This window comes from Lytechinus variegatus, chromosome 9, assembly GCF_018143015.1.
Source record: "Lytechinus variegatus isolate NC3 chromosome 9, Lvar_3.0, whole genome shotgun sequence".
In the NCBI taxonomy this organism is placed as follows: Eukaryota; Metazoa; Echinodermata; class Echinoidea; order Temnopleuroida; family Toxopneustidae; genus Lytechinus; species Lytechinus variegatus.
Genome location: NC_054748.1, coordinates 24,909,898 through 24,935,412, shown reverse-complemented (window position 1 = coordinate 24,935,412; position 25,515 = coordinate 24,909,898). Strand labels below are relative to the sequence as shown.

Below are 25,515 nucleotides of genomic sequence, written 5' to 3'. Positions count from 1 at the left end.
ATTATTTTTGTGTGGAAATTACAATAGAGCATATTTTCAAGGGAGTATATGTCATGAAACCAATAAAAACAGGATCCAAGATAAATTTGCAATCAGTAGTAATCACCAATGCACCAGGGATAAATGCTTGATCTAAAGTTCTAAACCCCAAAAAATCAAGAGTTTAATGGCAGTTAACACACATGGCAGTGTTATTTAATGTGGCTTTGATGTTAGCAATGTCAACACACTGCCTGTTGCCACATTATTTTTTCAAATGATAATTGATGTTAATAAAATGGTATAAAGCTGGTTGGAATGGTTTGGTTGAGACCTTCTGGAAGGCCCCCATCTTGAGGACACAGTACATGATACCATATAATTTGAAAAGTATTCAATGATTTTTAATCAATGCAAAATAATTTCATCACATATATATCTTTTCATCCCATTCAAATAGTATCATGATTACTGAAGAGTTTTGGAGACCGCCTAATGAGGGGGCTCCACTTTTGGGAAAAAGTTCCCTCATAATTTTGTCAAAGGTTCATTGATTTTGATCAAATGGGAACAAAATTTTATGGAAAAGTTTCAGTACAAAGCCACTGAGAGGCCCTCCAGCTTACAGACAACCTATTCAATCAATGCCACATAATTTTATTTTATTATATTATTATTCTAATCAAAGGCATTATGATTTAGAAAGAGTTTTGAGAGACTGCCCTCGAAAGGGCCTCCACTTTGTGAACGAAATTCCTGAAGCCACAAAATTTTGTCAAACATTGATTGATTTAAATTTATGCTGCATATATACTGTAGAGCGCTTAGAGATTTCTGACAAAGTATTTAGCGCTATATAAGCAAGTATAATTATTATTATTATTAAATCAACTGTTACCAGGGTTTCTGGATCAGATTCTGTTTAAAAAGACCTCTAGATGATCTCCAGCTTGCGAACCAAATGCAAAATCAATGGCACATAATTCTATCAAATATCTGTCTTATTTTCATCAATTTAGTACCATGACTTTTGGAAAAAGTTTTGGAAGACAACCCTACAAAATACCTCCACTTTATGAAAGAATTTCCTGATGAAGTAAAATTTTGTCAAATAATTTCTTGATTTAAACAAATGGTATGAGGATGTTTGGAAGAATTTCAATTCAACACCCTCTAAAGGGCTTCCACCTTGCGAACAAACTGCCTGATGTCTTCGGCCAGAAGCTGAGGTTCTTCGAAAGCAGCAAAGTGTCCACCTCGGGGCATGTAATTGAAACTCATCAGGTTAGGGTTGTAGTGCTTGGTGACCGCCCTTATATTATAGAAGAGTTCATTGGGGAAAGATGCATAGCCCATAGGAACCAGGTTGGCATAGCTACAAGTAAACAAAATAAACCCAAAAATGAATATATTTTTCATCAAAATCATACCAAGACCGTCTCGACCAAAAATGAGCAGTTTTCGGTAATCATTGAATTAATTAGAGCACTACTACTGCAAGTATTATATGTATTGGTTATTTAATCACAAATTTGTCTAGAGCATCAAATCAACAACAGAAATTTAAGAATGCATTGTCAGTAATATACATTTTCATCACAAGTAGGTGTTTATTATCGTATTCCAAGACCAAATGAAAAAAAAGCAAATGTAATCAATCAAAATCCTTCAAAAAGCATCTAGACCAAAAATCAGTTTGGGGTATTTTGTTGAATTAATTAGAGCATAAGTATTATTCATATTGATTATTCAGTCACAAATTTGTTCAGAATAATCAATTGCACAATTCAAATAATATGTTGTGGATAATGTATTTGACCATTTTCATTACATGCAAGTGTTCGATCATCTGAACAAGTGGACATCCTGCAATTTTCTTAGAAATATGTAATAACCTATCTGAAATTAAAGCTAAATTATAGTAGTTGCAGTAAAACACTAATTTCGTGTGGATCTAGATCTGGTACAGTACATAAACTGAACTTTGTGAAATCATAAATCTAAGCTGAAATACAATCACACTGAAGATCGCCAACACAGATAGGCACAAGTGAGACAGTGTATTATTATTGCTGGAATAAAGACCCGACGGAAGTGACCGAATCTGTGCTTATTTTTTGCTTATTTCTCAGCAATTACACAATTTCTTCCAGAATCCTTTGGCACATATTTTATATTCATACAAACAGACACTTGGGTGGTCATTATATTAGATTCTGTAAAATGTCATTTTGAGATTGTTACCAGAACTGGAATTTATCTTTAATATCACAAAAATGTTTCAACCCATACTCACATTTCATGATACTTTCTTGAATTTCCTCCAAGCTCTTCTTTGTATAACCTCATGGAAGAAGCAATGTTCCCGTTGACCCAATAGATCATCACGTTGGTTAATAGGTCATCCAGAGTAAATGACTTGGTCAGTCCACCATCCGGTAAGTCACGCCATTGTGGTATCGTCCATGTCGAGAATTTCTCCAGGATGTAGGCAGCCAGTCCAATCGGTGAATCATTGACTCCCTGTCCTGTAGAATATTGAGTAGAATTGAAGTTATATGCTAAAAAATTTATTTAGTGGCTTTGAGGATTGCACTAAATTTTGGATAGTTGAAGGCCCTGTCTAGGAAGAGAGGGAGAGAAATTTTACAGAATAGTATTGATAGTTTTCAGTTCTTGTATAGCACATTATACGTACCATTTAAACTCTCTTAGGTTCATGACTTAACTTCTCTTTGTGCTTCTATTAAGGGACTTGGATATAATTACCCTTCTTATAGCCCAGAAGCATTTTACAGCACACAAGCATTCAATGAATGAATTCCTGCCAGGTTCCTCTGTTCACTCGGGATGAGTGCAGCATAATGTTGATCGATTTCTTGGTGAAAAGAAATTACAGCATGACTGAGATTCGAACCCATGACTGTTTCAAATTCCAGACCAACCATTGGGACATATGCTCCACTAAATGTAAGAATGTAAGCAGCAAGTTAAATTGAACCCTAACAAAGTCTGAACTCCAGTTCAATTTTTTTTCTAAACCGGTGTTACTTAATCTTGTTTTTGTAAACCTTGTTTCTTAATCCCATTTCAGGACAGATTATCCTGTGAAACAAACCTGGGCCTCGTTGCATTAAAGTTACTATTATGTTAACTTTGTTATCCAATGGTATCTTCCCTGAAATCCTTGTTTTTGATTGGCTGCTATCTCTTGCAGCGGATCAATCATCTTATCCGTCACTGGTAAGAGACGTTCCTGGCCTCTCTTATCAAAAACAGAGATGAAAGGATAGTACTGACTTAAGAATGTAAATCTATCAATTAAAACCAACCTGCTGTCTGAGGCTTTGTAGCCTCCAAAGGCATGTAAACCCGTCTCTTGACGCAGATCGACCATCTAATCAGTCACTGGCAAGAGCCGTTCCTCGCCTTTCTTATCAAAAACAGAGACAGAAGGACAGTACTGACCTAAGAATGTCAATGTATCAATTTAATCCAAACTGCTGTCTGAGGCTTTGTAGCTAGTCTCTTGAAGCAGTGTTAACATCTTATCCTTCCATCGGAAAGGACGCAAATGTTGGTCCCATGTATAGGAGAGTCACAACCTATGCACGTTAATACCAACATAATATTTGTCAAAGAGTAGGGTGTTCACCCTGTGTATTGCACCTGCCGGACCCGGCAAAATTCAGGTCAAGTGCGCAGGAGGGCCCTGCATTGTATACATCCAGATCCAGATCAATTGAAACCAACTTGCTGTTTGAGACTTTGTAGCCTGTGTATGCACGTAACCCATCTCTTGAAGCAGATCAACCATCTAATCAGTCACTGGCAAGAGCCGTGCCTCACCTCTCTTATCAGGAACACTGACATAAGGCCAGTACTGACCTAAGAATGTCAATATCTCAATGGAATCCAAACTGCTGTCTGAGGCTTTGTAGCTAGTCTGTTGAAGCAGTGTTACCATCTTATCCATTACTGGTAAGAGCTGTTCCTGGTCACTCTTATCAGGGAGATTAAAGGAGAGTACCAACCCAAGAATGTAAATCTTATTAATTGAAACCAACCTGCTGTCTGAGACTATGTAGCCTGTATGTAGCCCGTCTCCTTTAATAGGCAGATCAACCATCTTATCCATATGATTAATGGTAAGAGCCGTTCATGGTCTCTCTTATCAGGAACAGACATGAAAGAACAGTATTGACCTAAGAATGTAAATATTATTAATTGAAACCAACCTGCTGTCTGAGGCTTTGTAGCCTGTATGTAGCAGCCTGCATGAAGCAGATAGCCCATCTTTTCCATCACTGGTAAGAGCCGTTCATGGTCTCTCTTATCAGGAACAGACATGAAAGGACAGTACCAACCCAAGAATGTAAATCTATCAATTGAAATCAACCTGCTGTCTGAGATTTTGTAGCCTATACATAGCCCGTCTCCTTAGGCAGATCAACCATCTTATCCATATGATTAATGGTAAGAGTCGTTCACAGGGACCTGGGAAGCGGGGGTGCTGCGTGTATTATTTTCCATAGGCAGCACCCCCACGAAATCAGGTTCCCTCTGTATATTTTTAATATGTTATAATGAAGAGATGTATTTTTCTCCATAATGAAAGACCCTAAATAGGAGGGGGACATTTGATATTGTGTCCCCCTGTCCCCTCTGGGATTTGTGCCCATGTGGGTTGAAGATGTCACATTCCCACTATCCTGTTTCTTGTGTTATTACATGGAATCAACATTGTTCCAATTTTTTTCAAACCAGTGTGAATGATATGTCTCCCTTATAATGAAATAAGTTGCAGTAAAGAATATCTAATTGACTAAATCAGTTGTCAATTCAACTGTTTTTGGTTCTTGAAGGGAAACTATTGAATAAACCTAATTCTATATTATAATGAAATCCAGAAGAACAAGTGGGGATATGACATCATCGGTTTGCTCATTGGATATTGATGAAGACATGCTTAAAACTGTTTCACTGGAATAATGATAATCTTTAAAATGCAATAACTTTGATTTCCTTGTCGGATTTTGATCAAATATTTATTCTTATAAATTCATCAATTGTATATAGTTATATAGGCTACATATTCTGTTCATGATTAGAAAAGTGCTCAAGATGTCCTGTTTTTAGGTTTGAAATCTCATTTTATTTCCGCTCGCGCTAGCATCAATTGTATAGTTATATAAAGTGCTTAGAATGTCTCGTTTTTGGTGTGAAATCTCAATTTTGTTTCCGCTCGCGCTTCACGCTCGCACCAATTGTAAAGTTATATTCCTATCCTCTTAATAATTAGGAAAGTGCTTAGAATGTCTCTTTTTTGGTCTGAAATCTCAATTCTGTTTCCGCTCGCACTTCGCATCAATTGTATAGTTGTATACCTATTCTGTTCATGATTAGAAACGTGCTTAAGATGTCCCTAAATAGGTCCGAAATCTCATTTTTTATTTCTGCTCGCGCTTCGCGCTCGCATCATTTGTATAGTCATATACCTATCCTTTTCGCAATTAGAAAAGTGCTTAGAATGTCTCGGTTTTTTTGGTCTGAAATCTCAATTTTGTTTCTGCTTGTGCTTCGTGCTCGCATCAAATGTAGAGTTAGATACCTATCCTGATCATGATTACAAAAAGTGCTTAAAATGTCCAGTATTTAGGTCGGAATGTCAAAATTTTCAGCTCGCACTTGCATTATTTGATTGTTGATATATGTATCGTCTTTAATAATGGGTAACTACAAACAGTCCCTATAACACGTCGCTTTCGATCAGGCCAGAGCATATATGAAATATATCTGCTCGCGCTGATCACATTCGCAATTATTATTTGTTACATCCGCATCTTGTTCAGGACCACAAACATTGCTCAAACTGTTCAATTTTCAGGACAAAATACATAAATTCCCCCCTCCCAAAAGCTCGCGCTTCGCCCTCGAGTTCTCTAATTATAGATCTATGTTCTTTTATAAGAAGAAAGCTAAGAAGTAACTGTCATTGTAATATACATATATCTATTATTCAACCTATTCAATCTATATATATATATATGTGTGTGTGTGTGTGTGTGCCCTTATAGAGGTGTGTGAGGGTGTGTGTGTAATTATGGAAAACTCAATTGTGTCCCCCCCCACCGTTGAGGAGAGCTTTCAGCACCCCCATGAAAAAATCGTTCCCAGGTCCCTGGTCGTTCATGGTCTTTCTCATCAGGAACAGACTTGGAAGGAAAGTACTGACTTAAGAATGTAAATCTTATTAATTGAAACCAACCTGCTGTCTGAGGCTTTGTAGCCTGTATATGCATGTAACCCGACTCTTGAAGCAGATCGAGCATCCTATCCGTCACTGGTAAGAGCCGTTCCTGGTCTCTCTTGTCAGGGAGGAAGATTGAAGGGAGGTACTGGCCTAGGATGGGGTACAGGAACGATTTCAGGTTGGACTGGGCACCCATGTTGGCATGGTACCCTTTCACGTTGCTGTGACAGAATAAAGAAAGGTTTCTATCATCAGGGGGGTGTTTCACAAAGATTTAATTATGACTTAGATTCGTACTTAAATGCCAACAAGTATATAATAATAATAATAACTCAAAAACATGAATTTGTGTACAAATCCAATGCAAATAGTGTTTTCAGCCAAAATTCATAAAATGTACCATTATTTTGCCTTTTCTCGCTAAAATCAATTAATTTTACCTTGTTTATGGCCAAAATAAAGTCCCTGACAATTTCCATTGAAAAAACAATAAAAAAAAGTAAAAAACAAAGAAATACATAAGAAATTTAGAAAACAATAGAATACATAAGAAAAAAAATGTGATGTTGAAATTTTTGTAAAATAAATTTGATCAGATGCCTATCTAGAGTATGTGAAACAAAAATTAGCATTTTAGGGGCATTATTTTATTGATTAGAGCAAACATGATTTTACGCATAAATTAGCATAACTAATGAGCAATGAGATTTTTTTGCAGAATTTGATATTATAGTTTTGTAGATAATGCCATGGGTAATGCATGTGCCAATTTTCGTCGCGATCGACGGCTGAGATCAGGTGTCGAAATAGCCCAGTCTATATAGGGTTGACACTAGAACCTGAACATAACACCAGTGCTAATGGGTACTAATTACCTCGGATAAATAATTGCCAAATTTAAAGATTGAATAGTACTGTAGCACCAAGCATAACCACCAGGGATAAATAGATACATGATGACCATACCCAATGATTAACACTAGCACCTAGGATAACACCGGTGCTAATTGGTGCTAATTACCTTGGATACATGATGGCCATGTTAAGTGTAATGATACTTCCCCAGTCGCCCCCTTGAACATAGTACTTATCAAACCCAAGGCGAAGCATCAGCTTGTTAAAGATTCCTGCTGCAGCATAAGCTGCAAATCCTGTCAGATAAAAAGAAAAAGAGAGAAAGGGGTTAATTTTCAATTCAATTCTTACAAAGAAGTTGCTTCTTCAACATGATGATATGCAACAGTTATATACTTAACATGCAGCACTTAATATACTAGTACATTTAGTCCTGGGAATGTTTTTAGTGTTCTATCAAAGGCATGCCAGGGTAATCCAAGTTCCTTAAGAAGCACATAGCAATGGTAAATGGCTGGTGATATGCACATACCATTGAATATTGTTTTCAATATCATTTTTATTTTATTATTATATAATATTTATTATTATTATCATCATATTGTGTTAATAATTATCATTATTATTATCATCATCATTATCATTATGATATTATCATTACTATTATTATCATTATTATTATCTTTATTAATATTATCATTATTATTATCATCATCATTATTATACATGTAATCATAATCATTATTATCATGATTAATGTATTGTAAAAACTTTTCTATAAAGCACTGCCTATTAATTGCAGGCTTTAGCATAACTACAAATAACAGGCTTTCTCATTTCAAGGAATAAAGTCCCACCATTTACCTCAACTGGGTCGAGTATACCAAACATAAAATCCCTTCCATAGGCCTAATCTGCATAATACCAAGTTATGTAAACCATTGGAGCATAAGTTCTTTGTCTTCAACTACTTAATTTGTCTTGGTACCAAATAAACCTCCTTGACTCGTCACAATAATTTCCAGTTGTGGTAACAGTAATTTAAACAAAATGATCAGAAGTGTTTGTATATTCTAAAATACCCGGTACGAGTACGCATGTGATCTAAAGTGCTGAAAAATTTAGCAAAATTTCTGTTGCCTCAGGTAGTCTTTTAATGTATGATACACATGGCCATTTTTCTGGTCCAACAAATTTCATGATCCTATTTATTTCACAGCATTTGCTTTAAATCTGATGGCCCTGTGAAGGAATTTTCTGCAGTGGTACACTGCACTTACATAGAAATAACAGCCATCCCCCCCCCCCCCTCCTCCTCCTCCACTTCTCCTTTCTCCATTATCATTTTGAAGAGGAACTGACACTGCTGTGTTACATTTAACTTAATACATAAAAATTAACAGCACCCCCCCCCCCTACACTCCTCCACTTGCTGTACATACAGTACAATATATTCCAGTCAGGGGCGGATCCATGATTTTCCAAATGGGGGGGGCACATTCTCCCCCAAGGAAAAATTTTACAAAAAAAGAAATGATTTCCCCCAAAAAATAAGGACTTTCATCTAAAAAAAAAAGTCAATAAAAAACTTTCAAAGGGGGGGGGACACTTCTGTTTAACTGCATTTTTACATCACAAATTTTAATTGTGCCTCTCAAAAGGGAGTAATGGGCTGGCTTGTCCCCCCCCCCCCCACCCTCTGATCTGCCAGTGATTCCAGTATAACAAGTTTGGGGGCCATTTTATTTATTTTCATTTTTTTGTGTGTCATGGCTTTAAATGCCCATTTGATTTGATTGCCCTCAATTTTCCTCTGATTGTCCTTGGGTATTTGTGGCACCCTTTTGTATTCTGTTTCCTTCTGTTTGTGCTGCAACAGAGTAATAATGTACACCTTTGTAGAAAAGTTGCCTTGTCCTATACATATGCAAATTTAAATCCTGCACAATAATCTCAGAAGTCAGTCCACTGTGTATACATGCTGATTGTCCGTGGTAATTGTAATGCAAACTGATGTTTGTACAAATTTACAATACCCCCACTAGCCTAATGTTTTGAAGATCTGCTTTATTCTAAATATATACAAATGTACATATCTTATACTAGTTAAAGTTATACACTAAAACTGGACTTTGATCTGTATGTATACCTCCACCTTTGCACTGTGTTACATTATCTTTTGTCAAGGCACTATCTTAAGCAACACTCGTGATATTTCAGTCGAGACAAAATGGCAGAACTTATTAAAGATTATCAATGGGTGAGCTTAATCAAATAAACAATGGGGGGTCGCAGACGACATGCACTTGTACGTGTACATTGCTCTCCACAAGTGAGACCAAAAGAACTGAAAGTCGAAATATTTGTTGGTTTTAACATAGGCCTAAGGCATACTTATCTTTATAATTAGTTTAGGATGTCAAGTCAGTATAAAGAATTCAAATGTTCAAAACCAAATGTCACAAAACACAGCCATACATATCTAGCCATGAAATTATTTGGCATTATTGCTCATAAAACAACAGTGATACTATGTTTAACCATGGAGCTAAATAGCTCTATGGTTTAACACAATAATAATCCTATATGTGCTCCACTAATCAATGAATCTTTACATAGGAAATTAACCAATGGCCTACATAATTTTTATTAGATTGCAATATATTCCTGTACATTATAAATCATATAAGCCTTGTACATGAAGCAGATTGGCTCTCGCCTTGTACTTGGAGGGCCATGTGTTAAAATCCCACTGCGGCCTTGCATCCCTTGGCAAGGTATCAATCTACACTTTGCCACTCTCCACCCAGGTGTTAAATGGGTACCCAGTAGTATGCACATACATGTACATGTATGTAGTATGCCTAGCAATTGAGGCTTGGAACTCTTGTTGAAATGCTCCCTAGGGAGTGGAGAAAGGGTATACATTGTAAGCAGACAGCCAGGATCCAATGACCAGGGTAATAAGGGTTTTATCATGAACTATATAAGCTGAATATTTTTATAATATCCCCAAAAGGCCTCAGAATACTTACCTTGTTTGTGAGGTGCTTCAGAGAATCCATAACCAGGAATACTTGGGCAAATGACCTCAAAGATGTCCTCAGCTGACCCTCCATGGCTCAAAGGGTCAGTCAACATTGGGATCATCTGGAGGGAAATGTATAAAGAGAAAGGAAAATTAAAAGTGAATGAAGTTCTTAAAGCAAGATCAACAAACATTAGAGAAATATTCGACAAACAATAAGAGAGTTATGAGCATTTGAATGTTGAGATAATATTTATAAAGCGCTTTTTGCCCGCGGATACAAAGCGAGCTACTATTACCCCGGCTTTAGCTCGAGCTACCATCACCGGCACTCAGTGCATCCAAGGAATTAATCCTGCCGGGTACCCACTCACCTCACCTGGGTGGAGTGCAGCGCAGGGTGGATAAATTTCTTGCTGAAGGAAAACACGCCATGGATAGGATTCGAACCCACGGCCCTCTGTTTGAATGGCGAGAGTCAGAACCACTAGACCATGACGCGCCCGCAAGATCATGTATGCTACGAAGATCCTCAGTGGCAATGCGAACCAGATCTCTGATGTCATACATGAACAACTCCCCCCTTTGGAGACTGAAAATATACCCCAAAACATTGCTTTTCGCTCATACTAATGTTATGACAATTTTCATCCAGTCATCCTTGATCTTGTGAAACCTTTATTAAATCAAAAAATAAGAACACACTTGGTCTTGAGTTAGACTACATACCTGCAGATAATAGACAAAATTAAAGTTTCAAAGTTAAGAAATGGGGAAGTTTTATGTGTATGACACCACAGACCTTGGTCGCATTGCCAATTGATGGATAGATCTAGATAGAGTATTAGTGATCTCAATATTCAAATGCTCATAAGTAACTTTCTTATTGCTGAAATAACAATCTTCCTCAAAATTTCGGATCCGTAGAAAAAGGACTTTTTGTCACACTACATTAGATGTCTTAGATTTAACAGTTTTATATGTTTTATGATGCATCATTTCTGTAAAAAAAAATATCATTTTTAATTTGTACATGTATGTCTCGTCTATCATTTATGATTTTTAAAATAGTATTTCTGGAATTACAAGATTTGTATACACATGTATCATATACATCCCAGTTCAAATTTCCTCATAAAAGTTTCATAAAGGACTTTTGTAATTTTTCCTTATTATGGCAACTACCATGGTAACAGGGCTCAGCAGCCAATCACAATCATGGTTCTCATTCATGGTAGTTGCCATAAGGCAAAGTTATCATCGTTTAACTTTCTATGAAACAGGCCACTAAACATTTTAGACCCACCTTATAGAATTCATAAATTGATCCTGGCCACCCATGGACGATGATGATGGGCTTAGCCTTCTGTCCAGGCTTTAGCTTGGGTTTAACATGGACGAAATGAACATCAATACCCTCGATATTGGTCAGGAACTGATCAAACTGATTCAACCTCTTCTCAGCATCCCTCCAACTAAAATTAAAAGATCAACAAAAATACGATAAATTTCATTTTTCAGCCATAAAAACATACAAATCACACAGGATAATTAAATATAAATAAGTAAAAATGTCAGAAAAGAAGGAGAAAGTAAAAACTGATTTTCCATGGGTCTGGGGTCGCAAAAGTATACTACATGTAGTAATTACTGCAGGGCTCGAATTAATCCAAGGCCATCCAAGGCCATGGCCTTAGATGCCCTCAGAAATGGCCTTGATGCCCTTTCAAATATTTGTAGACTTAAGGCCAAAATAACTGCCCTTTTTTGCTGTGGCCTTGGTGCCCTGCGGTAATCCAGTGCATGTGCCCCATTGAAAAGTGCATTTATTATTGATGCCCTTTTTTGGTGGCCTTGGATGTCCCATAAAGTGAAAACTGCCTGCCCTTTCCCTTAAGTGCCCTTTTAAAAAATGGCCTTGCCCCTTTAAATTCTTAATTCGAGCCCTGTTACTGTATTATCCAGAGGCATGCAAACGTTCATGGAACCAGCTCCCTGCCAGTGTAACATCTGCTTCTTCTCTGGAACAGTTTAAGAGGCAGCTGGATGGGATAACGCGGCGCCAGGCTTAGATGGAAAAGGAGTTAGTTTTTACTTGCACAAGGAGCACTTTTACCTAATATGTACACCTTTAACCTCATAAGCATATTACTGAGGTTTGGCAATGCAGCATGGCACACTAGTTTTATCAGCACTGCACAAAGTACAAAAATACTCTACCCAGAGGTCTGTATTACACCCATAAGATCACAGAAAATGATTGAGAAAATATTGAACATTTACCAGTATACAATTAATCAAAATTCAATTTAAACACACCCAACCATGCAATGTTACTGAAACTCATTAGGCAAGACTCAACCCCATACTCCTGTACGGGTGTAGGATTGGAGCTGTGACTTTCCTTTTTCCTTTCTCTATCATCTCCCTCCAAATTTTTCAGCCTATATCTAAATATATTTTCAGTAAAAGCCCTGAATTTAATATTGAAACACACCTACATGATATTAATCCCAGTAGGGTCTACCATAAGAAGAAAAAAGAAAGAGCGAGGAAAGGAGAACAAAAAAGTAAGACATTAAAAGAAATATGTATTCGTCTTTCAAGAAAACAAAAGATTGTGTATGATGGCAAAAGCAGTCAAATTGACTGGTTGCCAAACAAAAAAGGAGACCCCCCCTACAAGCCAGGCATGGTATTGGTAATAATAAAACAGAAAAGAAAAAATGTAGAAAGAGAAAAGAGATATACATTACTGAGTACTTTGTTAATAAATCTCAATATAATAAACAGATATTAGGTCCTAGCTACATGCAGGCCTCTTAACTTTAAACTTTCCATGATTAAAGTGATCAATTCAAGTTTGAACCATACTAGTTAAATAGGATAAAACATTAGGCCTACCCAGTAATAAACCAAACTAAGCATCCATTTTCTACACAGATAAAAGTATATATTCCAATTCATCATTTCAGCTCTTATAGCCAAGTTTTAACGGAAAAAAAAAGAAAAAGAAAGTTTGTGTCTCTTGGAATTTTGGACAGCACGCTTGTAAAACATTTATGACAAGCAATGAAAGAAGATAAGATTTATTAAAAATATAGGATTCGGAAGCGTATTGAATATTTGCATTGTAAATTGGGCCAGGGCTGTGTGACAAGGCGCCACTAGCCCCGCCCACTTCCATTCTGGGATTGAAAACTTCCAAAACTTCAACTCCAAACCCTTTTTCATTTTGTTAATAGCGTTCTCGTATCCATCTCATCTCTACTTACCTATATCTCTCAAGCCAATATCTCTGGACCTGTTTCATATAATCAGAATCAAAGCCATAACGAAAAGCAGCATCCTCCACGCGGTCCACAAAACGAGTATTCCGAAGCCGGGCATCCAAATCATTCAGCACTTCGTCCGACACATTCACACGGAACTTGCGAACGGAGGTGTCCTGTTTGCTCCCCGAGACTTCAGGCAGGCCTCGACCCCACCACTCGTCTCCGATGTCTGAGGGCGGCGCGGCTTTCAATGGCGGGTTCAAGGAACTGTGAATGATATACCCAACAGCAACTGCGGACAAAACGATGAACAATGTCAACTTCCAACCCATTTTGACTGAGTGAATTATCTACCTCCTTGACGAAGAAAATAGAATATTGAGTGTTTATTGGACGTAAATTCCCGCCAGCCGTCTAAGTGATACTGATATGAACGCAATGATTACACGGACGTCCCTGGATATTTCAATCACTGACCTCGGTCGCGCAGGTGAGGGAGGGGCCGCGGCGGAGGGGGGGGCCTTCATCATTGGCGGCGATCCACGCCCCTCCCCCAAATTAAATATTGTCTTTCTCTGACTGACGAACTGTACAGTCAGAGACCATCGAGTCTCAATCAATAAAAACCAAGGATAACACTGAAAAAAGTCAGCAATGACGGGTCAGTGTCGACAACCGTTCATTAAGGCCCCCCCCCCCCTTACCCAGTCTTATTTTCGATGAAGGGGCCTGTAGTTTGGGGAATAGATGTCACCTAAACTACGAATGAAATCATTATGATTCATTTGAAATTTTGCAATGGCTGCATGGGTTAAAAGAGAGAAAGAAAGAAAGAAAGATAGATAGATAGATAGATAGATAGAAAGAAAGAAAGAAAGAAAGAAAGGGATAGAGAGGGTTAGGGAGGGAAGGAGGGATTAAAAAGAAAGAGTGAATAAATGGATCTTAAACTCATTTGACAAAGGGGAAGTAGCAAAATGGGGAAAATGGAGTTTAGTTACCTGTTTGTTTTTTCTTTGCTGCTTAACAGTGTGGACTTGCTGTCAAGACTCTATGTAAAACGTCAAAGTAATAGCAAATTGTTTAACTCAATAAGTCTGATCTTTTTGGGGGGGTTGGGTTTTTTTTGTTTTCCAAGATGAACTCCAGATAGTTGACCAACGAAGCACGACACTAAATACAATACTGCTACCATTCCTACTCAATTGCTTTTAACGTCATAGATAAAGAGCGCCCTCTTGTGAAGAAGACAACTGAGCATTAAAGGGGAATCCAGCCTTTGCCAAAAATTGACGGTTGGAAAGGAGAAAAATAAACAACACAGAATGGTGAAAGTTTGAAAGAAATCGGACAAGCAATAAGGAATTTATGCTGGGAATTTATGGCTCCTTTAAATTTGAGATCACTAAGACTATTAAGATATCAATTTGGCAACTGGGTAAATAAATTAATTATGAGAAGGGGCAAGGACAACTTTCTCAAAATCCATGTACTTAATTATCAGGGATTTGTGGTTTTCTCCTAAATATTAATTCCCCTGTGGCAGCAATCTAAACATAACCCAGGTAGCATACTATCTTTATATGGTCTCACGAAAAGAATATAATCTTAAGTAAAAAAAAAAGTGGGGAAAATTACATTTTAGCCATTTTATGTATTGGAGTACATCTAAGAGTAGTCCTTGCGCTACATCACGATGACATTACATATGCGGCCAATTTGAAGTCTCAGTATGGGTACACACTTAAAATGTTGGGCAACATAATGTCCACACAACAATTGATTAAAAACATATCCAACTCTGGGTAGTTTTCAACCAGTACTTTGTAGTGTTCACCCAAAACACACATTATTGGTTTAAAACTATCCAGAATTGGATAAAGTTTTAACCAATATTATTGTTGTCTGGACAGTGTGTTGCCCAACATTTTAAGAGTATAGTAATTACCAATATTTATAATTTAAACAACCATAACTTTCTTAATGTTTGTCCCAAATATAATTCAAAATTTCACCTATTATATCAACTTGTCTGGTTTTTATATTTCCTCTTAAAACTAGTTTTTATTCGGGATTAGATCTCCCTTTAAGGCGGCAGAAGATTTTAAACAAGATCGCAGTCATGTCGTGCAGGGGCAGCAGAACGATTTTGAAAGTGGGGGACCGGGGGCTGACCATGCTAAAAAAAAAACACAATCAGATGGTAAGTTTTATGTATAAGTGTGTTGTAGTCAAGGCTCAAACCTCCAAGGCCAAGGCTTTAATACCCAAGGCCAAGGCTTCAATAACCAAGGCTGAGGCCAAGGCATGGAAACCCAAGGCCAAGGCCAAGGCCTGAAAACCTCAAGGCCAAGGCCAAGGCATTTCAATTGTACAATATATGGAAAAAAAATAGACAACAATGCTTAGGCGGCATACATGACACACAGGACCAAATGTATAAAAGGTGTGAGCGAGCAAAATTTTTTACCCTTGTACATTTAAAACGAAAATAATTTCATGATAGATCATGTAGATTTAGACATAAAAACATTTAATTATTGTTCTAGGCGATTCACATTGCAATAATTATTATTACCAAGGTGATCTGATCCTGGCATGCCCATTCTCAACATATGTCTTTCTCCTCTACCTGGTACAGGGGAGGCAGAATGTATATTTTTTTTTTGGGGGGGGGGAGGTCAAAGCCAAAAATGCACTTACAATATAAGTCAAAATGAGAATTTTGGTGCAGTTCAGCAAAGCTTTTTTAAGTGATTTCTAATTGATAAGACAGATATTTTGATTTAGGCTTTAATTTCCCGCTATAGAAAGCATAGCGAGCAAGTGGTTTTGAAAAAAAAAATCAATTTTGAAGTTGTAAAACTCGATTTTGGGTCAATTATGGTGCTAATCACTGTTAAAAGGGCATCCTTGCGAGATGTAATAAGAAATGAAATTTAAATATTTCGAGCTGTTTTTGTAATCATGAAAAAGGTGTGCATCTTACTAAACAAATTAACGCGAGCACAAAACACAAGCTGAAATTTTTACTGACCAGAAAAGGAAGCTGTTCTGGACTGCATTTAGTGACTCATAAATAGGATACATAACTCACCAATCAAATAATGCGAGCGCAAAGCGCGAGCTCAAAAATTTGTAATATTCCGACCTAAAAACTAGACATTCTAAGCATTTTTTTTTGTGTAAATTGAATGCGAACCTTACTTAACAATAATTTATGCAAGCACAATCCAAAATTTGTTGATTTTGAAACCTAAAATTTTGCTCTGTATGCCATGCTTGGTCCCTCAAAATTTTTTTGGCTCATCATGCCATTGATGCCATAGCCCATTTGGAAATGACGAAATTGAAGTTTGTGTTCAAGTTTACCGAATCTTTTCAGAATATCATTAAGACTTAAAACATTCTTGTTGGTCAAAGAAAATAATACAAGGAAAACCTAATGGAATAGAAATCAACCTTGTTATCATTCTTTAGAGTAAGCTATTTTAAAGTATGAAAATTGTTGTCAAAATTGCAGTCAGATCTGTCAGAATTATTCCTGTCATAAAATCACTATAATCAGTGGCGTACCGTGGGTCACGGCATTGGGGGGCACCAGCAAAAACTCGCCTAGTGAGCTCGCACCAGCAAAAACTTGCCTAGTGAGCCCGCGAAGCGCGCCCAGTTGCCAGGTATACTGACCTAATAGAGATATTTTTATAAGGACAGTGCCAATAAACGGACATGTATCTCACTAGTCAAATAATGCGAGCGCGAAGCGCGAGCTTAAAACTTTTGATATTCAAACCTAAAAAGGGACATTACAATAAATCTTTTGTAATCATGATACGTACCTGTCTCGCTAAATAATGCGAGCGCGAAGCGCGAACTGAAATTTTTGTAAATATTGACCCCAAACAGGAAGATTTTAAGGACTATATTTTAGGAATCTTTTATCTATTAAGATTATACACATCTCACCATAGTCATTTAATGGGAGTGCCAATAAGCGCTTGCTGATTTTGTTAGAATTACATTTAAACATGCACATAAAGCACTTGTAATCATGATTAACATACCCATCTCACTAATCAAATCTTGTGAGCGCGAAGCGCGAGCTGAAAATTTAGGAAATTCAGACCTGAAGAGGGGCATTTTAAGGCTTGTTTGTAGGAATTCAAGAAGACCTTACGTAGTTCACTAACCAAATGATGCGAGCGCGAAGCGCGAGCTGAAAATTTTTGATATTCAGATCAGAAAACAGAAAAAGGGACATTTTAAGGACTCATTCTAGGAATTGATGGAGAGCAGACATCTTTCACCAATCCACTACTGCGAACGTAAGCACGGACAGGAAATGTTTTATATTAAGACCTTAAAATGGGACAATCACTTAAAGTATTCATTAAAAAGAAGCATACTATTGTACATGTAAAAGAATAACTCGAAGTGCGAGGAAATATGTTTGGTAGTTTGGTGTATATTGACTTGAAAACGGGAGGTTTTAGTATAACAGGATTATATATCTCGGTAAACAGACAATGGGAGCACCAGGAACAATGAAGACATATATGCCCTGAGCCAATTATGTTTCATTTATATGAAAAAAATGTTTCTTATGTAATGTAACATAACATAATTATAACATTATAATGAACATTAATGTCTTCTTTCCCACTACGTTTCTCTTCCTTTCTCCCTCTTTTCCTCCTTTTTTTAGTCAGCCGATGGGGGGGGGGGGCACGTGCCCCCATGCCCCCTGTAGTTACGCCACTGACTATAATCCTAATTCATAATTCATAATCATAATTATTATCATTATTATTGATGTTGTCATTATCCTTATTAGTCATGATTACATCATATTACCAATAAATAATATTAATTTTCATCACTTCTCTTTGTTACATAATTATGTGATGATAATTGCAATTGATGGCACTGCTAAGTACACTTACTGCTTCTGCTGCTGCTGACTGGTAGTATTTAGTGTCATTAGATGTACAGAACAACTGAATCATTTATAATTACTTTTATAAAACAAATGAAAGTACAAAATACAAAATGCCTTGAAAAAGCCTTGAAAATGCCTTGAAATTTCAAGGCTCAAAATCCTCAAGGCCAAGGCCAAGGCCCTCTCAAGGCCAAGGCTTGAATGTTCAAGGCCAAGGCTTTGAAAAAGTAGGCCTTAAGGCGCCTTAAGGCCAAGGCCGAGCATCAAGGCACTACAACACTGGTACACAGTTTTGAGAAGTGGGGAGCTGAATCCTACGCCCCCCCCCCCCCCCCCCCCGTTCGCGGCCCCTGGAATAGAGGGAGGGTCAATGATGAGAAAGAAAGAAAGAAAGAAAGAAAGAAGGAAAAAAAGAAGGAAGGGAGAAGGAAGGAAGAAAGAAAGATGGAAAAAAGGAGGAAGGAGGGAGGGAGGAAGGAAGGAAAGAAGGAAGGAGAAAGGAAGGAAGGAAGGAAGAAAGAAAGAAAGATGGGAAAAAGAAGGAAGGAAGGAAGGAAGGAAGGAGAAAGGAAGGAAGAAAGAAAGAAAGAAGGAAAGAAGGAAGGAAAGAAAGAAAGAAAGAAAGAAAGAAGGAAAAAAGAAAGAAAGAAAGAAATAAAGAAGAAAAAGGAAAAAAGAGGGAGAATAAAAATAAAAGACCTCCTCGCCTCCTGATTGGTTACTTTGCTCATGATTCTTTTACAGATTCGTCGACCATGATCCTTTAATTCTCTTGCCAAATTAAGCCTACTATAAAATTACACGCATCAACAATTATTTATTAAATAATATCTAACTTTCTTAAATATAAAAAAAAGTCCCAGTCCTTCGGAAATAATATCTACATTTTCCGTCACTTGAATTCAATTCTCATGTTATCTAAGACGTTTCCTTATTGATTTGAAAACAAAATAATTAACTTTTAATTCTTCGGTTTCTTTCAGCATGTTTACTTATCCTGTTAATAATTATCAGAAGTGCTGAACTGATATCAGAAATCAACACCCGTCATTAAAATTGCGGTTCTTATATCATTTTATAGTTAATAAACATTTCCTCAAAGCGATAATGACTTCAAAAAAAAAACCGTTTGGGGAGGATGCGATATAACCCGTTGCTTATTCTGGTATAGGACTATCTGGAAGAGTCATAATGAGAATGCACGCAAGCGTGATATACTAAAAAAAAAAATCTTTTTCACATTTGAGCTACCAAACCAAAAGTGTTTATTTGTTTGTAATTTATTTTCATCTACATACAAAAGTTGCCAAAATATTATATCATGTCAATACGGAAATACGACAATAAACCACAGGTGGTATATACTTATTTAGTGAGGAGTAAAAAAGGTGTAATAAGCCGACCACAATTATGACAATAATTATGACAATCAACCTCTACGTAGCCAGAACCCCCCCCCCCCCCAACGGATTTTATCCACTGATCTGGGGCCCGTATACACAAAGCTTCGCAATGATCGTAGAACATTTTTCTTGCATATACAATGTACAATCAATCGTGAATATCAAGCGTACGATCAATCGCTAACATTTGGGTTACGGGACCCCGGATAATGTTTAATCAACCAGACTAACTAGCATGTGCCAAAAGCGGGCAGTATTCGAAATTTAAAAATTATATCCAGCTTGATAGCGATAACAATTAATTTGCTCTCAGCATTGATTATTTCAGCAGCGTTAGCCCTTACTGCCCCCAAATGTGTATATTTCCACAAAAGAAAGAACGTGTTCAAGTGAATAGTAATCAGGCTTCTTTGATCTTTTGTTTGATAGATCTAGGTTATAACAAAATACTTAAAAAAATGAATGACATGGCAAAATGATGAAGACGTTTATTTCTGATATAGGCATAATGATAGTAAAATATATTACAATTGTATTTTGATTTGATTAGACTTTGATTTGACTTTATTTTACGTATTTCACAATTTCAAACAACAATATAAAAACAATATCAGAAAACTAATAAGAATACAAATCAGACAAGGCATTACAATTATTTGAACTTAAAGAAAATAGCGATTTGGAATTAAAGACAATTAAAAAGAGTGAAATATGAGGGAACCTGCATAAAAAAGCAAGGCTTGTTAAGTATGCAGAATTGGGGGATTTAAAAAAATGAATTAAAAAATACAGTAAAACGAACGAAATTAAACATATAACAAGTTTGAGATGGGTGCATTCAAATAACATTTCTGCTCCTAGGCCCTGGGACGATTTTTTTTAATAGGGGGTGCTGCTTTGGGGAACAAAAACTTGACAAGCCCAAAAATAATTTGTTCAACAGCCCTAGACCACCCCTCCCCTCACCAATATCAATGCACTTTCCTATATTGTTTTATAAGTGGTCAGGAGCAAATACATCAAGTTCCGCAATCCAATTCAAATTCATTTATTTCACATCTATAAAAAACCACACAAGATACAATCAAAGACAAACACTCTTCAGAAAACTGCTCGTATAACTGCAAAAGATCCTGTCATTGATATCATATTCTCAAAGCTAGATAATATATCTTTTTAAAGGCCTGTATTTGATTTGAATTTAATTCCGTTTCACAATTGAAAATGATTAACAAATAGAAAAACATTACATGACATTATATTTTTAGGAACACAATTAGAGAATTACCTCAGATAATTTTTGTATTTAAAGCAGGGGCGGATCCAGGATTTTTCAAGAGGGGGGCACATTTTCCCGAGGACAAATTTGGCAAGCAAAAAAAAGTTTCAACAAAAAAATAAGGACATTTCGTCAACGATAAAATTTGACAAGCACAAAGAAGAAGAAAAAAAAGGTCTTCACTTTCAAGGGGCGGGGGTGCACTTCTCTTTATACGGCATTTTTACATCACAAATTTTAATTGTGCCTCTCAAAGGGGGGCACGGGTCGGCTCCCCCCCCCTTGATCTGCTAGTGATTTAAAGTAAAATATGTTACATGCATGCATGGAGTGCCTGTCAGGGCGAATCCAGAATTGGTAAAGAGGGGATCGGGTAATTAAGTAATTATCAGCCCCCCCCCAAGAAAAAAAAACACACACAAAGTAGTCTGCAGGCACAGACCCTGATTGAAACTTTGGTCAACAAGTGTGTCTCCTCGCAAAGACCAGCACAAACAAAACTTACTGTTTCAATTCGAGGGCCTTCAGTACACAAGGCATGAGTAGGCTGCAATTCAGACCCTTAACTCGAGTGAAAGTTTGCCCAGCTTACAACACACAAAGAGTAGAAAGATGGGAATTTAATCATAATCACTCACGTTTGGTTTACATTTTTTCTTCAAAAATTAAAGGGTCAATGAGACCCCCCCCCCCCGAATCTGTGATAAAAGTGCCTCCCCTAAGTGAAAACGATTCCGATTTTGACAGGAACACATTTTTTTTTAAAACAAAAACCGAAGACTTTTTATTCAATTGTCATAATTTTCTCCAGACAATTATTTCCTTGTTTATGTATATGATTGATGAATTCTTGTTTGTGGGATAATTTTTAAGAAATCGACCCTGAATATCCTCTTAAAAATATCACTTTCAGCAAAAACTTGAGAAGTATTTCCACTTTGTCATTGTTTAAGTGGCAGAAGAAGTCATCTCCTTTCACTAAATAATGTTCATGTCATTTCCTTGTTTCAACATGTTCAAGTACATTGTTTATTCTGTCATACTCATCTGTGTTAAGATGGCCAAACACCCAGATCCTTATATCGAATATCAAATATTTAAGACGGTCAAGTTTGATACACACGCCACCGGGAGAAAATGGAATTAGAAAAAAAAAACAATTGAAATGTACTTTTCATTTATTCCTTTACGCATTCGCACATTGTGTACATGAAATTGTCTATTTCATTTTCATCCATGTATCTTTTATGATTATGAATTAATTCATTTCATGATTCCGGTGCAAACTTTCAAGATAGTTTTTAAAAAGAAGTCACTTTTTCATGTTTTTGGTTATGTATTTTGTAGAAATAATTAATCTTTACTTATTTTTCTTCGATTAATTTAGCGAACTTAATTTTACTTTTAAATTTTTTGCGGTTCCTGTTAATAATTGATTTTCTGCTTATCTGTTATGTATTGTAATGCGCAGTTGAGTACATCCAAATAGAAATTGCGCAATATAAATTTACAATTATTATCATTATTATTATTAAACTTGAAGTATTTGTTTGTGTCAGGATTTTGGGGGTAGGGGCACTGAGGAAGAGTTGTGTGTGTGTGTGTGTGTGTGTATATCACGTGTGTAAATCCAGGGGAGGATGGAAAATGATGCGGGTATTATACCCCCCCGCCCCCGCCCAAATACTGTTCGGACGGAGGGGGGGGGGGGGGGTGTCATGTATAATCACCCCTCTTGCTTTCAATTCAGAACGGTTAATTTTTTTTGTCATTAAATGTTAATACTACTGCTTATGAGTGAATTTAATTGAAAATACTATCGAAGTGTTGCAATTAGCTTTATTTTGCATTAAAACCGTTAAATTCCTCGCGCGGTCGCCCCGCTCCCTCGCTCAATGTTTTCAGGCGAGAATTTTGCCTTTACTGCATGTATGTCAGCGTATCCCGCCATGCACAAGCTTTTGCTTTGGGGACTTATACGTACACCTTTTCTACACTATATAACTGGTATTATGATATTTATATTTTTTATAACAAATTGATTTGTATGAGTTTGTATTTACGAAATGAACAAATTTCTGAAAAGGAAGAAAATAAAGTTATGTCAACCGTGATGGTTAATGAAATGAATTTTGTAACAAACCCAGGTAACAAACTCCTGCTTTGCCTTTATTGCAAATGTAATATCCGTTACATCACAAGAGTATAGTTACACGACGCCAATGACTTTTGTTTATGATCATATTTTTAAAATCATCAATCAGGACAGCAATAATTTCCATACTACAATTTTATCAAAAGGGGAAATACCACGTTGGTATAACAATCCAAAAATATTTCCAATGTGAATAAAATTTTGAATGCTGCACCATCTCTGAAAATAATTTTAATGGTTTTTCAAAATCTGTCCTTTCTGCAATCATATACATCCTTGTTTTCTTTCCACGTCATTGGAACATCGTTTTGTGGTCTGCGATGGCCTATAATTCATTTCATAAGGCAACTTTATTCCCAATAATCATGATCCCATCTTTTATTTCTCATCTCACCTCTAACAATGAGTTTTCGACTAAAATATCAACTGTTTAACCTCATATGGTCGGTCTGATTTAACAATTTATATTTCTTTTTAATTTCATTCTGAAGTGACCCTTATATTTTCTTCAGACACATATTTCCCGTAAACCCCTGAAGCAACTCTATCAAGGCTTACTCACTACGCTCGCTCATCGCCAGCTTTAAGTTCCTCACATAATATACTTACACTTTATTGAAAGGCGTTTTTAGACACCATTTAACAGTCTCATGTTCTGAAAATTTTCTCGCTCGCTTCGCTTCCTCGCAGGCCTTCATTGACATGCACGGCCAACTCAGTAATGTAATTCAGTAATTTATATGACAACAGAAATTTCTGCACCAGCCATCAAAAATAAATTGTGACATAGGGTAGTATTATGTACACGATGTATATACCCCCGGAAACGTATAGCCCTTAAGCGTGGCGATGTCCCCAAGATTTTGAATTTCCAGCTCAATATATTGCTATCACCCCCGACTGCTCTAACCGGATTTACAAGACTTGTTGGTATCTGATTATATAAAAAAAATATAAAAAATTAACCTCATTATCATTCGGATTTTTTTTTTCGTAACTGTTATATAACATGAAGCTGTACCCCTTTTACGGGCCTTTTTAACTGTTGCCATTGTCAAACTAAACCAAATACTTCGGTGTCTGTTACATAGGTTGTTCTGCTGAACTCCGTTCGGCGCCATTCACCTATTACAGGAGCAATTTTAAAAAGCAAAAAGTAATTAAAAAAAGATATTTAAAAACTCCTCCAAATTAAACACAGAATGCTGAAGCAGTTGCTAGCTGTCTAGGTCACACATGATCTTCCGTGATATCAAGAGGGCGGGATTTAAGAGTTACAGCGCCTGCTCCAGTGGTGGGCGTGGTTCAAGTTGCCTTTTTTTCGACTCCCAGCCCCGCCCCAGCCTCCCCGTTCTGTATATATAAAAAAGCGTTGAAACAAACAAAACTGATAATTCTCAAACAAACATTAAAGCTTGGATTCAAAATAAAGCTACCGGTATTATACGTTTCTTGAAATTGAAAAGAAAAGCAGAAATTTTGAAAATAATGAAATCGATCTTCGTGTAGATCTATAGCAAGAATAAAACGGATGCGATCTTGAACGCAATGACAAACTGGCCACACCCATATGTAGCTTATTGTCAAAGTGCGTTCGCGCATGTAAACAAAAAGCACATGCATTGAGTCTCCGTAGCGTATTTCCGTTCTGATTTCGCCGCGAAGTACAGTACGTACGTAAATAACGTACGCATTCGCTATTAGCCACATACCAACGAAAGGATTCAGACAACATTCTGTGTCGGATTTACTTCTAATTTGGCCGTTTCTGTGGATTCTTATCAGTGATTTAGCGAAAGAGGAGGGCTGGACATTTAATAGGATCTATCGAATTGGATTGGAGGTGAGTTTTCTTTTGGTATTCCTAGCTATTACCCCTTTAATACTGTACAGATTAGATTAGAAGTACGATGGCGAGCGAGATGGGAGAAAGTTGTTTAATTCAACTCAATGACAATGTTGCGGGAATTCAAATGAATTGGTGTTTCAATACAGTGTGGCTGCATTGTAGATACACATGCTACATACCGGTAACTGTTAAATCTACACTCACTCATGCATTTTTAGTGAGCCCCTCTAATCTTTCTTCTGCAACAATATGCCCTGTATACTACTAGTATACATGTAGATCTAGATCTACTGCCATGACTACATGTAGACCAAAAGCTTCGATCTCTGTTATGTTGGTTGTTCAGCTGAACTCTGTTGGCTTCACTCACCAAATACAGTGTACGAGGAGAAATTTAAAAAAAAATGTTAAAAACTCCTCGAAACAGACGGCTGCCAGCTGTCTAATCTACTGCTAGATCTACATGGTCAAAATATATTCTACCGGTAATAATATGTTTG

General features: G+C 36.8%; 1 protein-coding gene across 1 annotated transcript; it reads right to left on the bottom strand.

Moving 5' to 3' along the window:
- Window positions 1-53: 53 nt before the first annotated feature.
- LOC121421515 (epoxide hydrolase 1-like) lies at window positions 54-13,867 on the bottom strand. Its single transcript, XM_041616257.1, has 7 exons — window positions 13,391-13,867; window positions 11,422-11,590; window positions 10,123-10,237; window positions 7,254-7,383; window positions 6,248-6,453; window positions 2,276-2,507; window positions 54-1,354 (listed from the first exon to the last, which is right to left on the bottom strand). Exons 1-7 carry the CDS (start codon window positions 13,720-13,722, stop codon window positions 1,153-1,155), a joined length of 1,386 nt encoding a protein of 461 aa, XP_041472191.1. The 5' UTR covers window positions 13,723-13,867; the 3' UTR covers window positions 54-1,152.
- Between the last annotated feature and the right edge of the window lie 11,648 nt (window positions 13,868-25,515).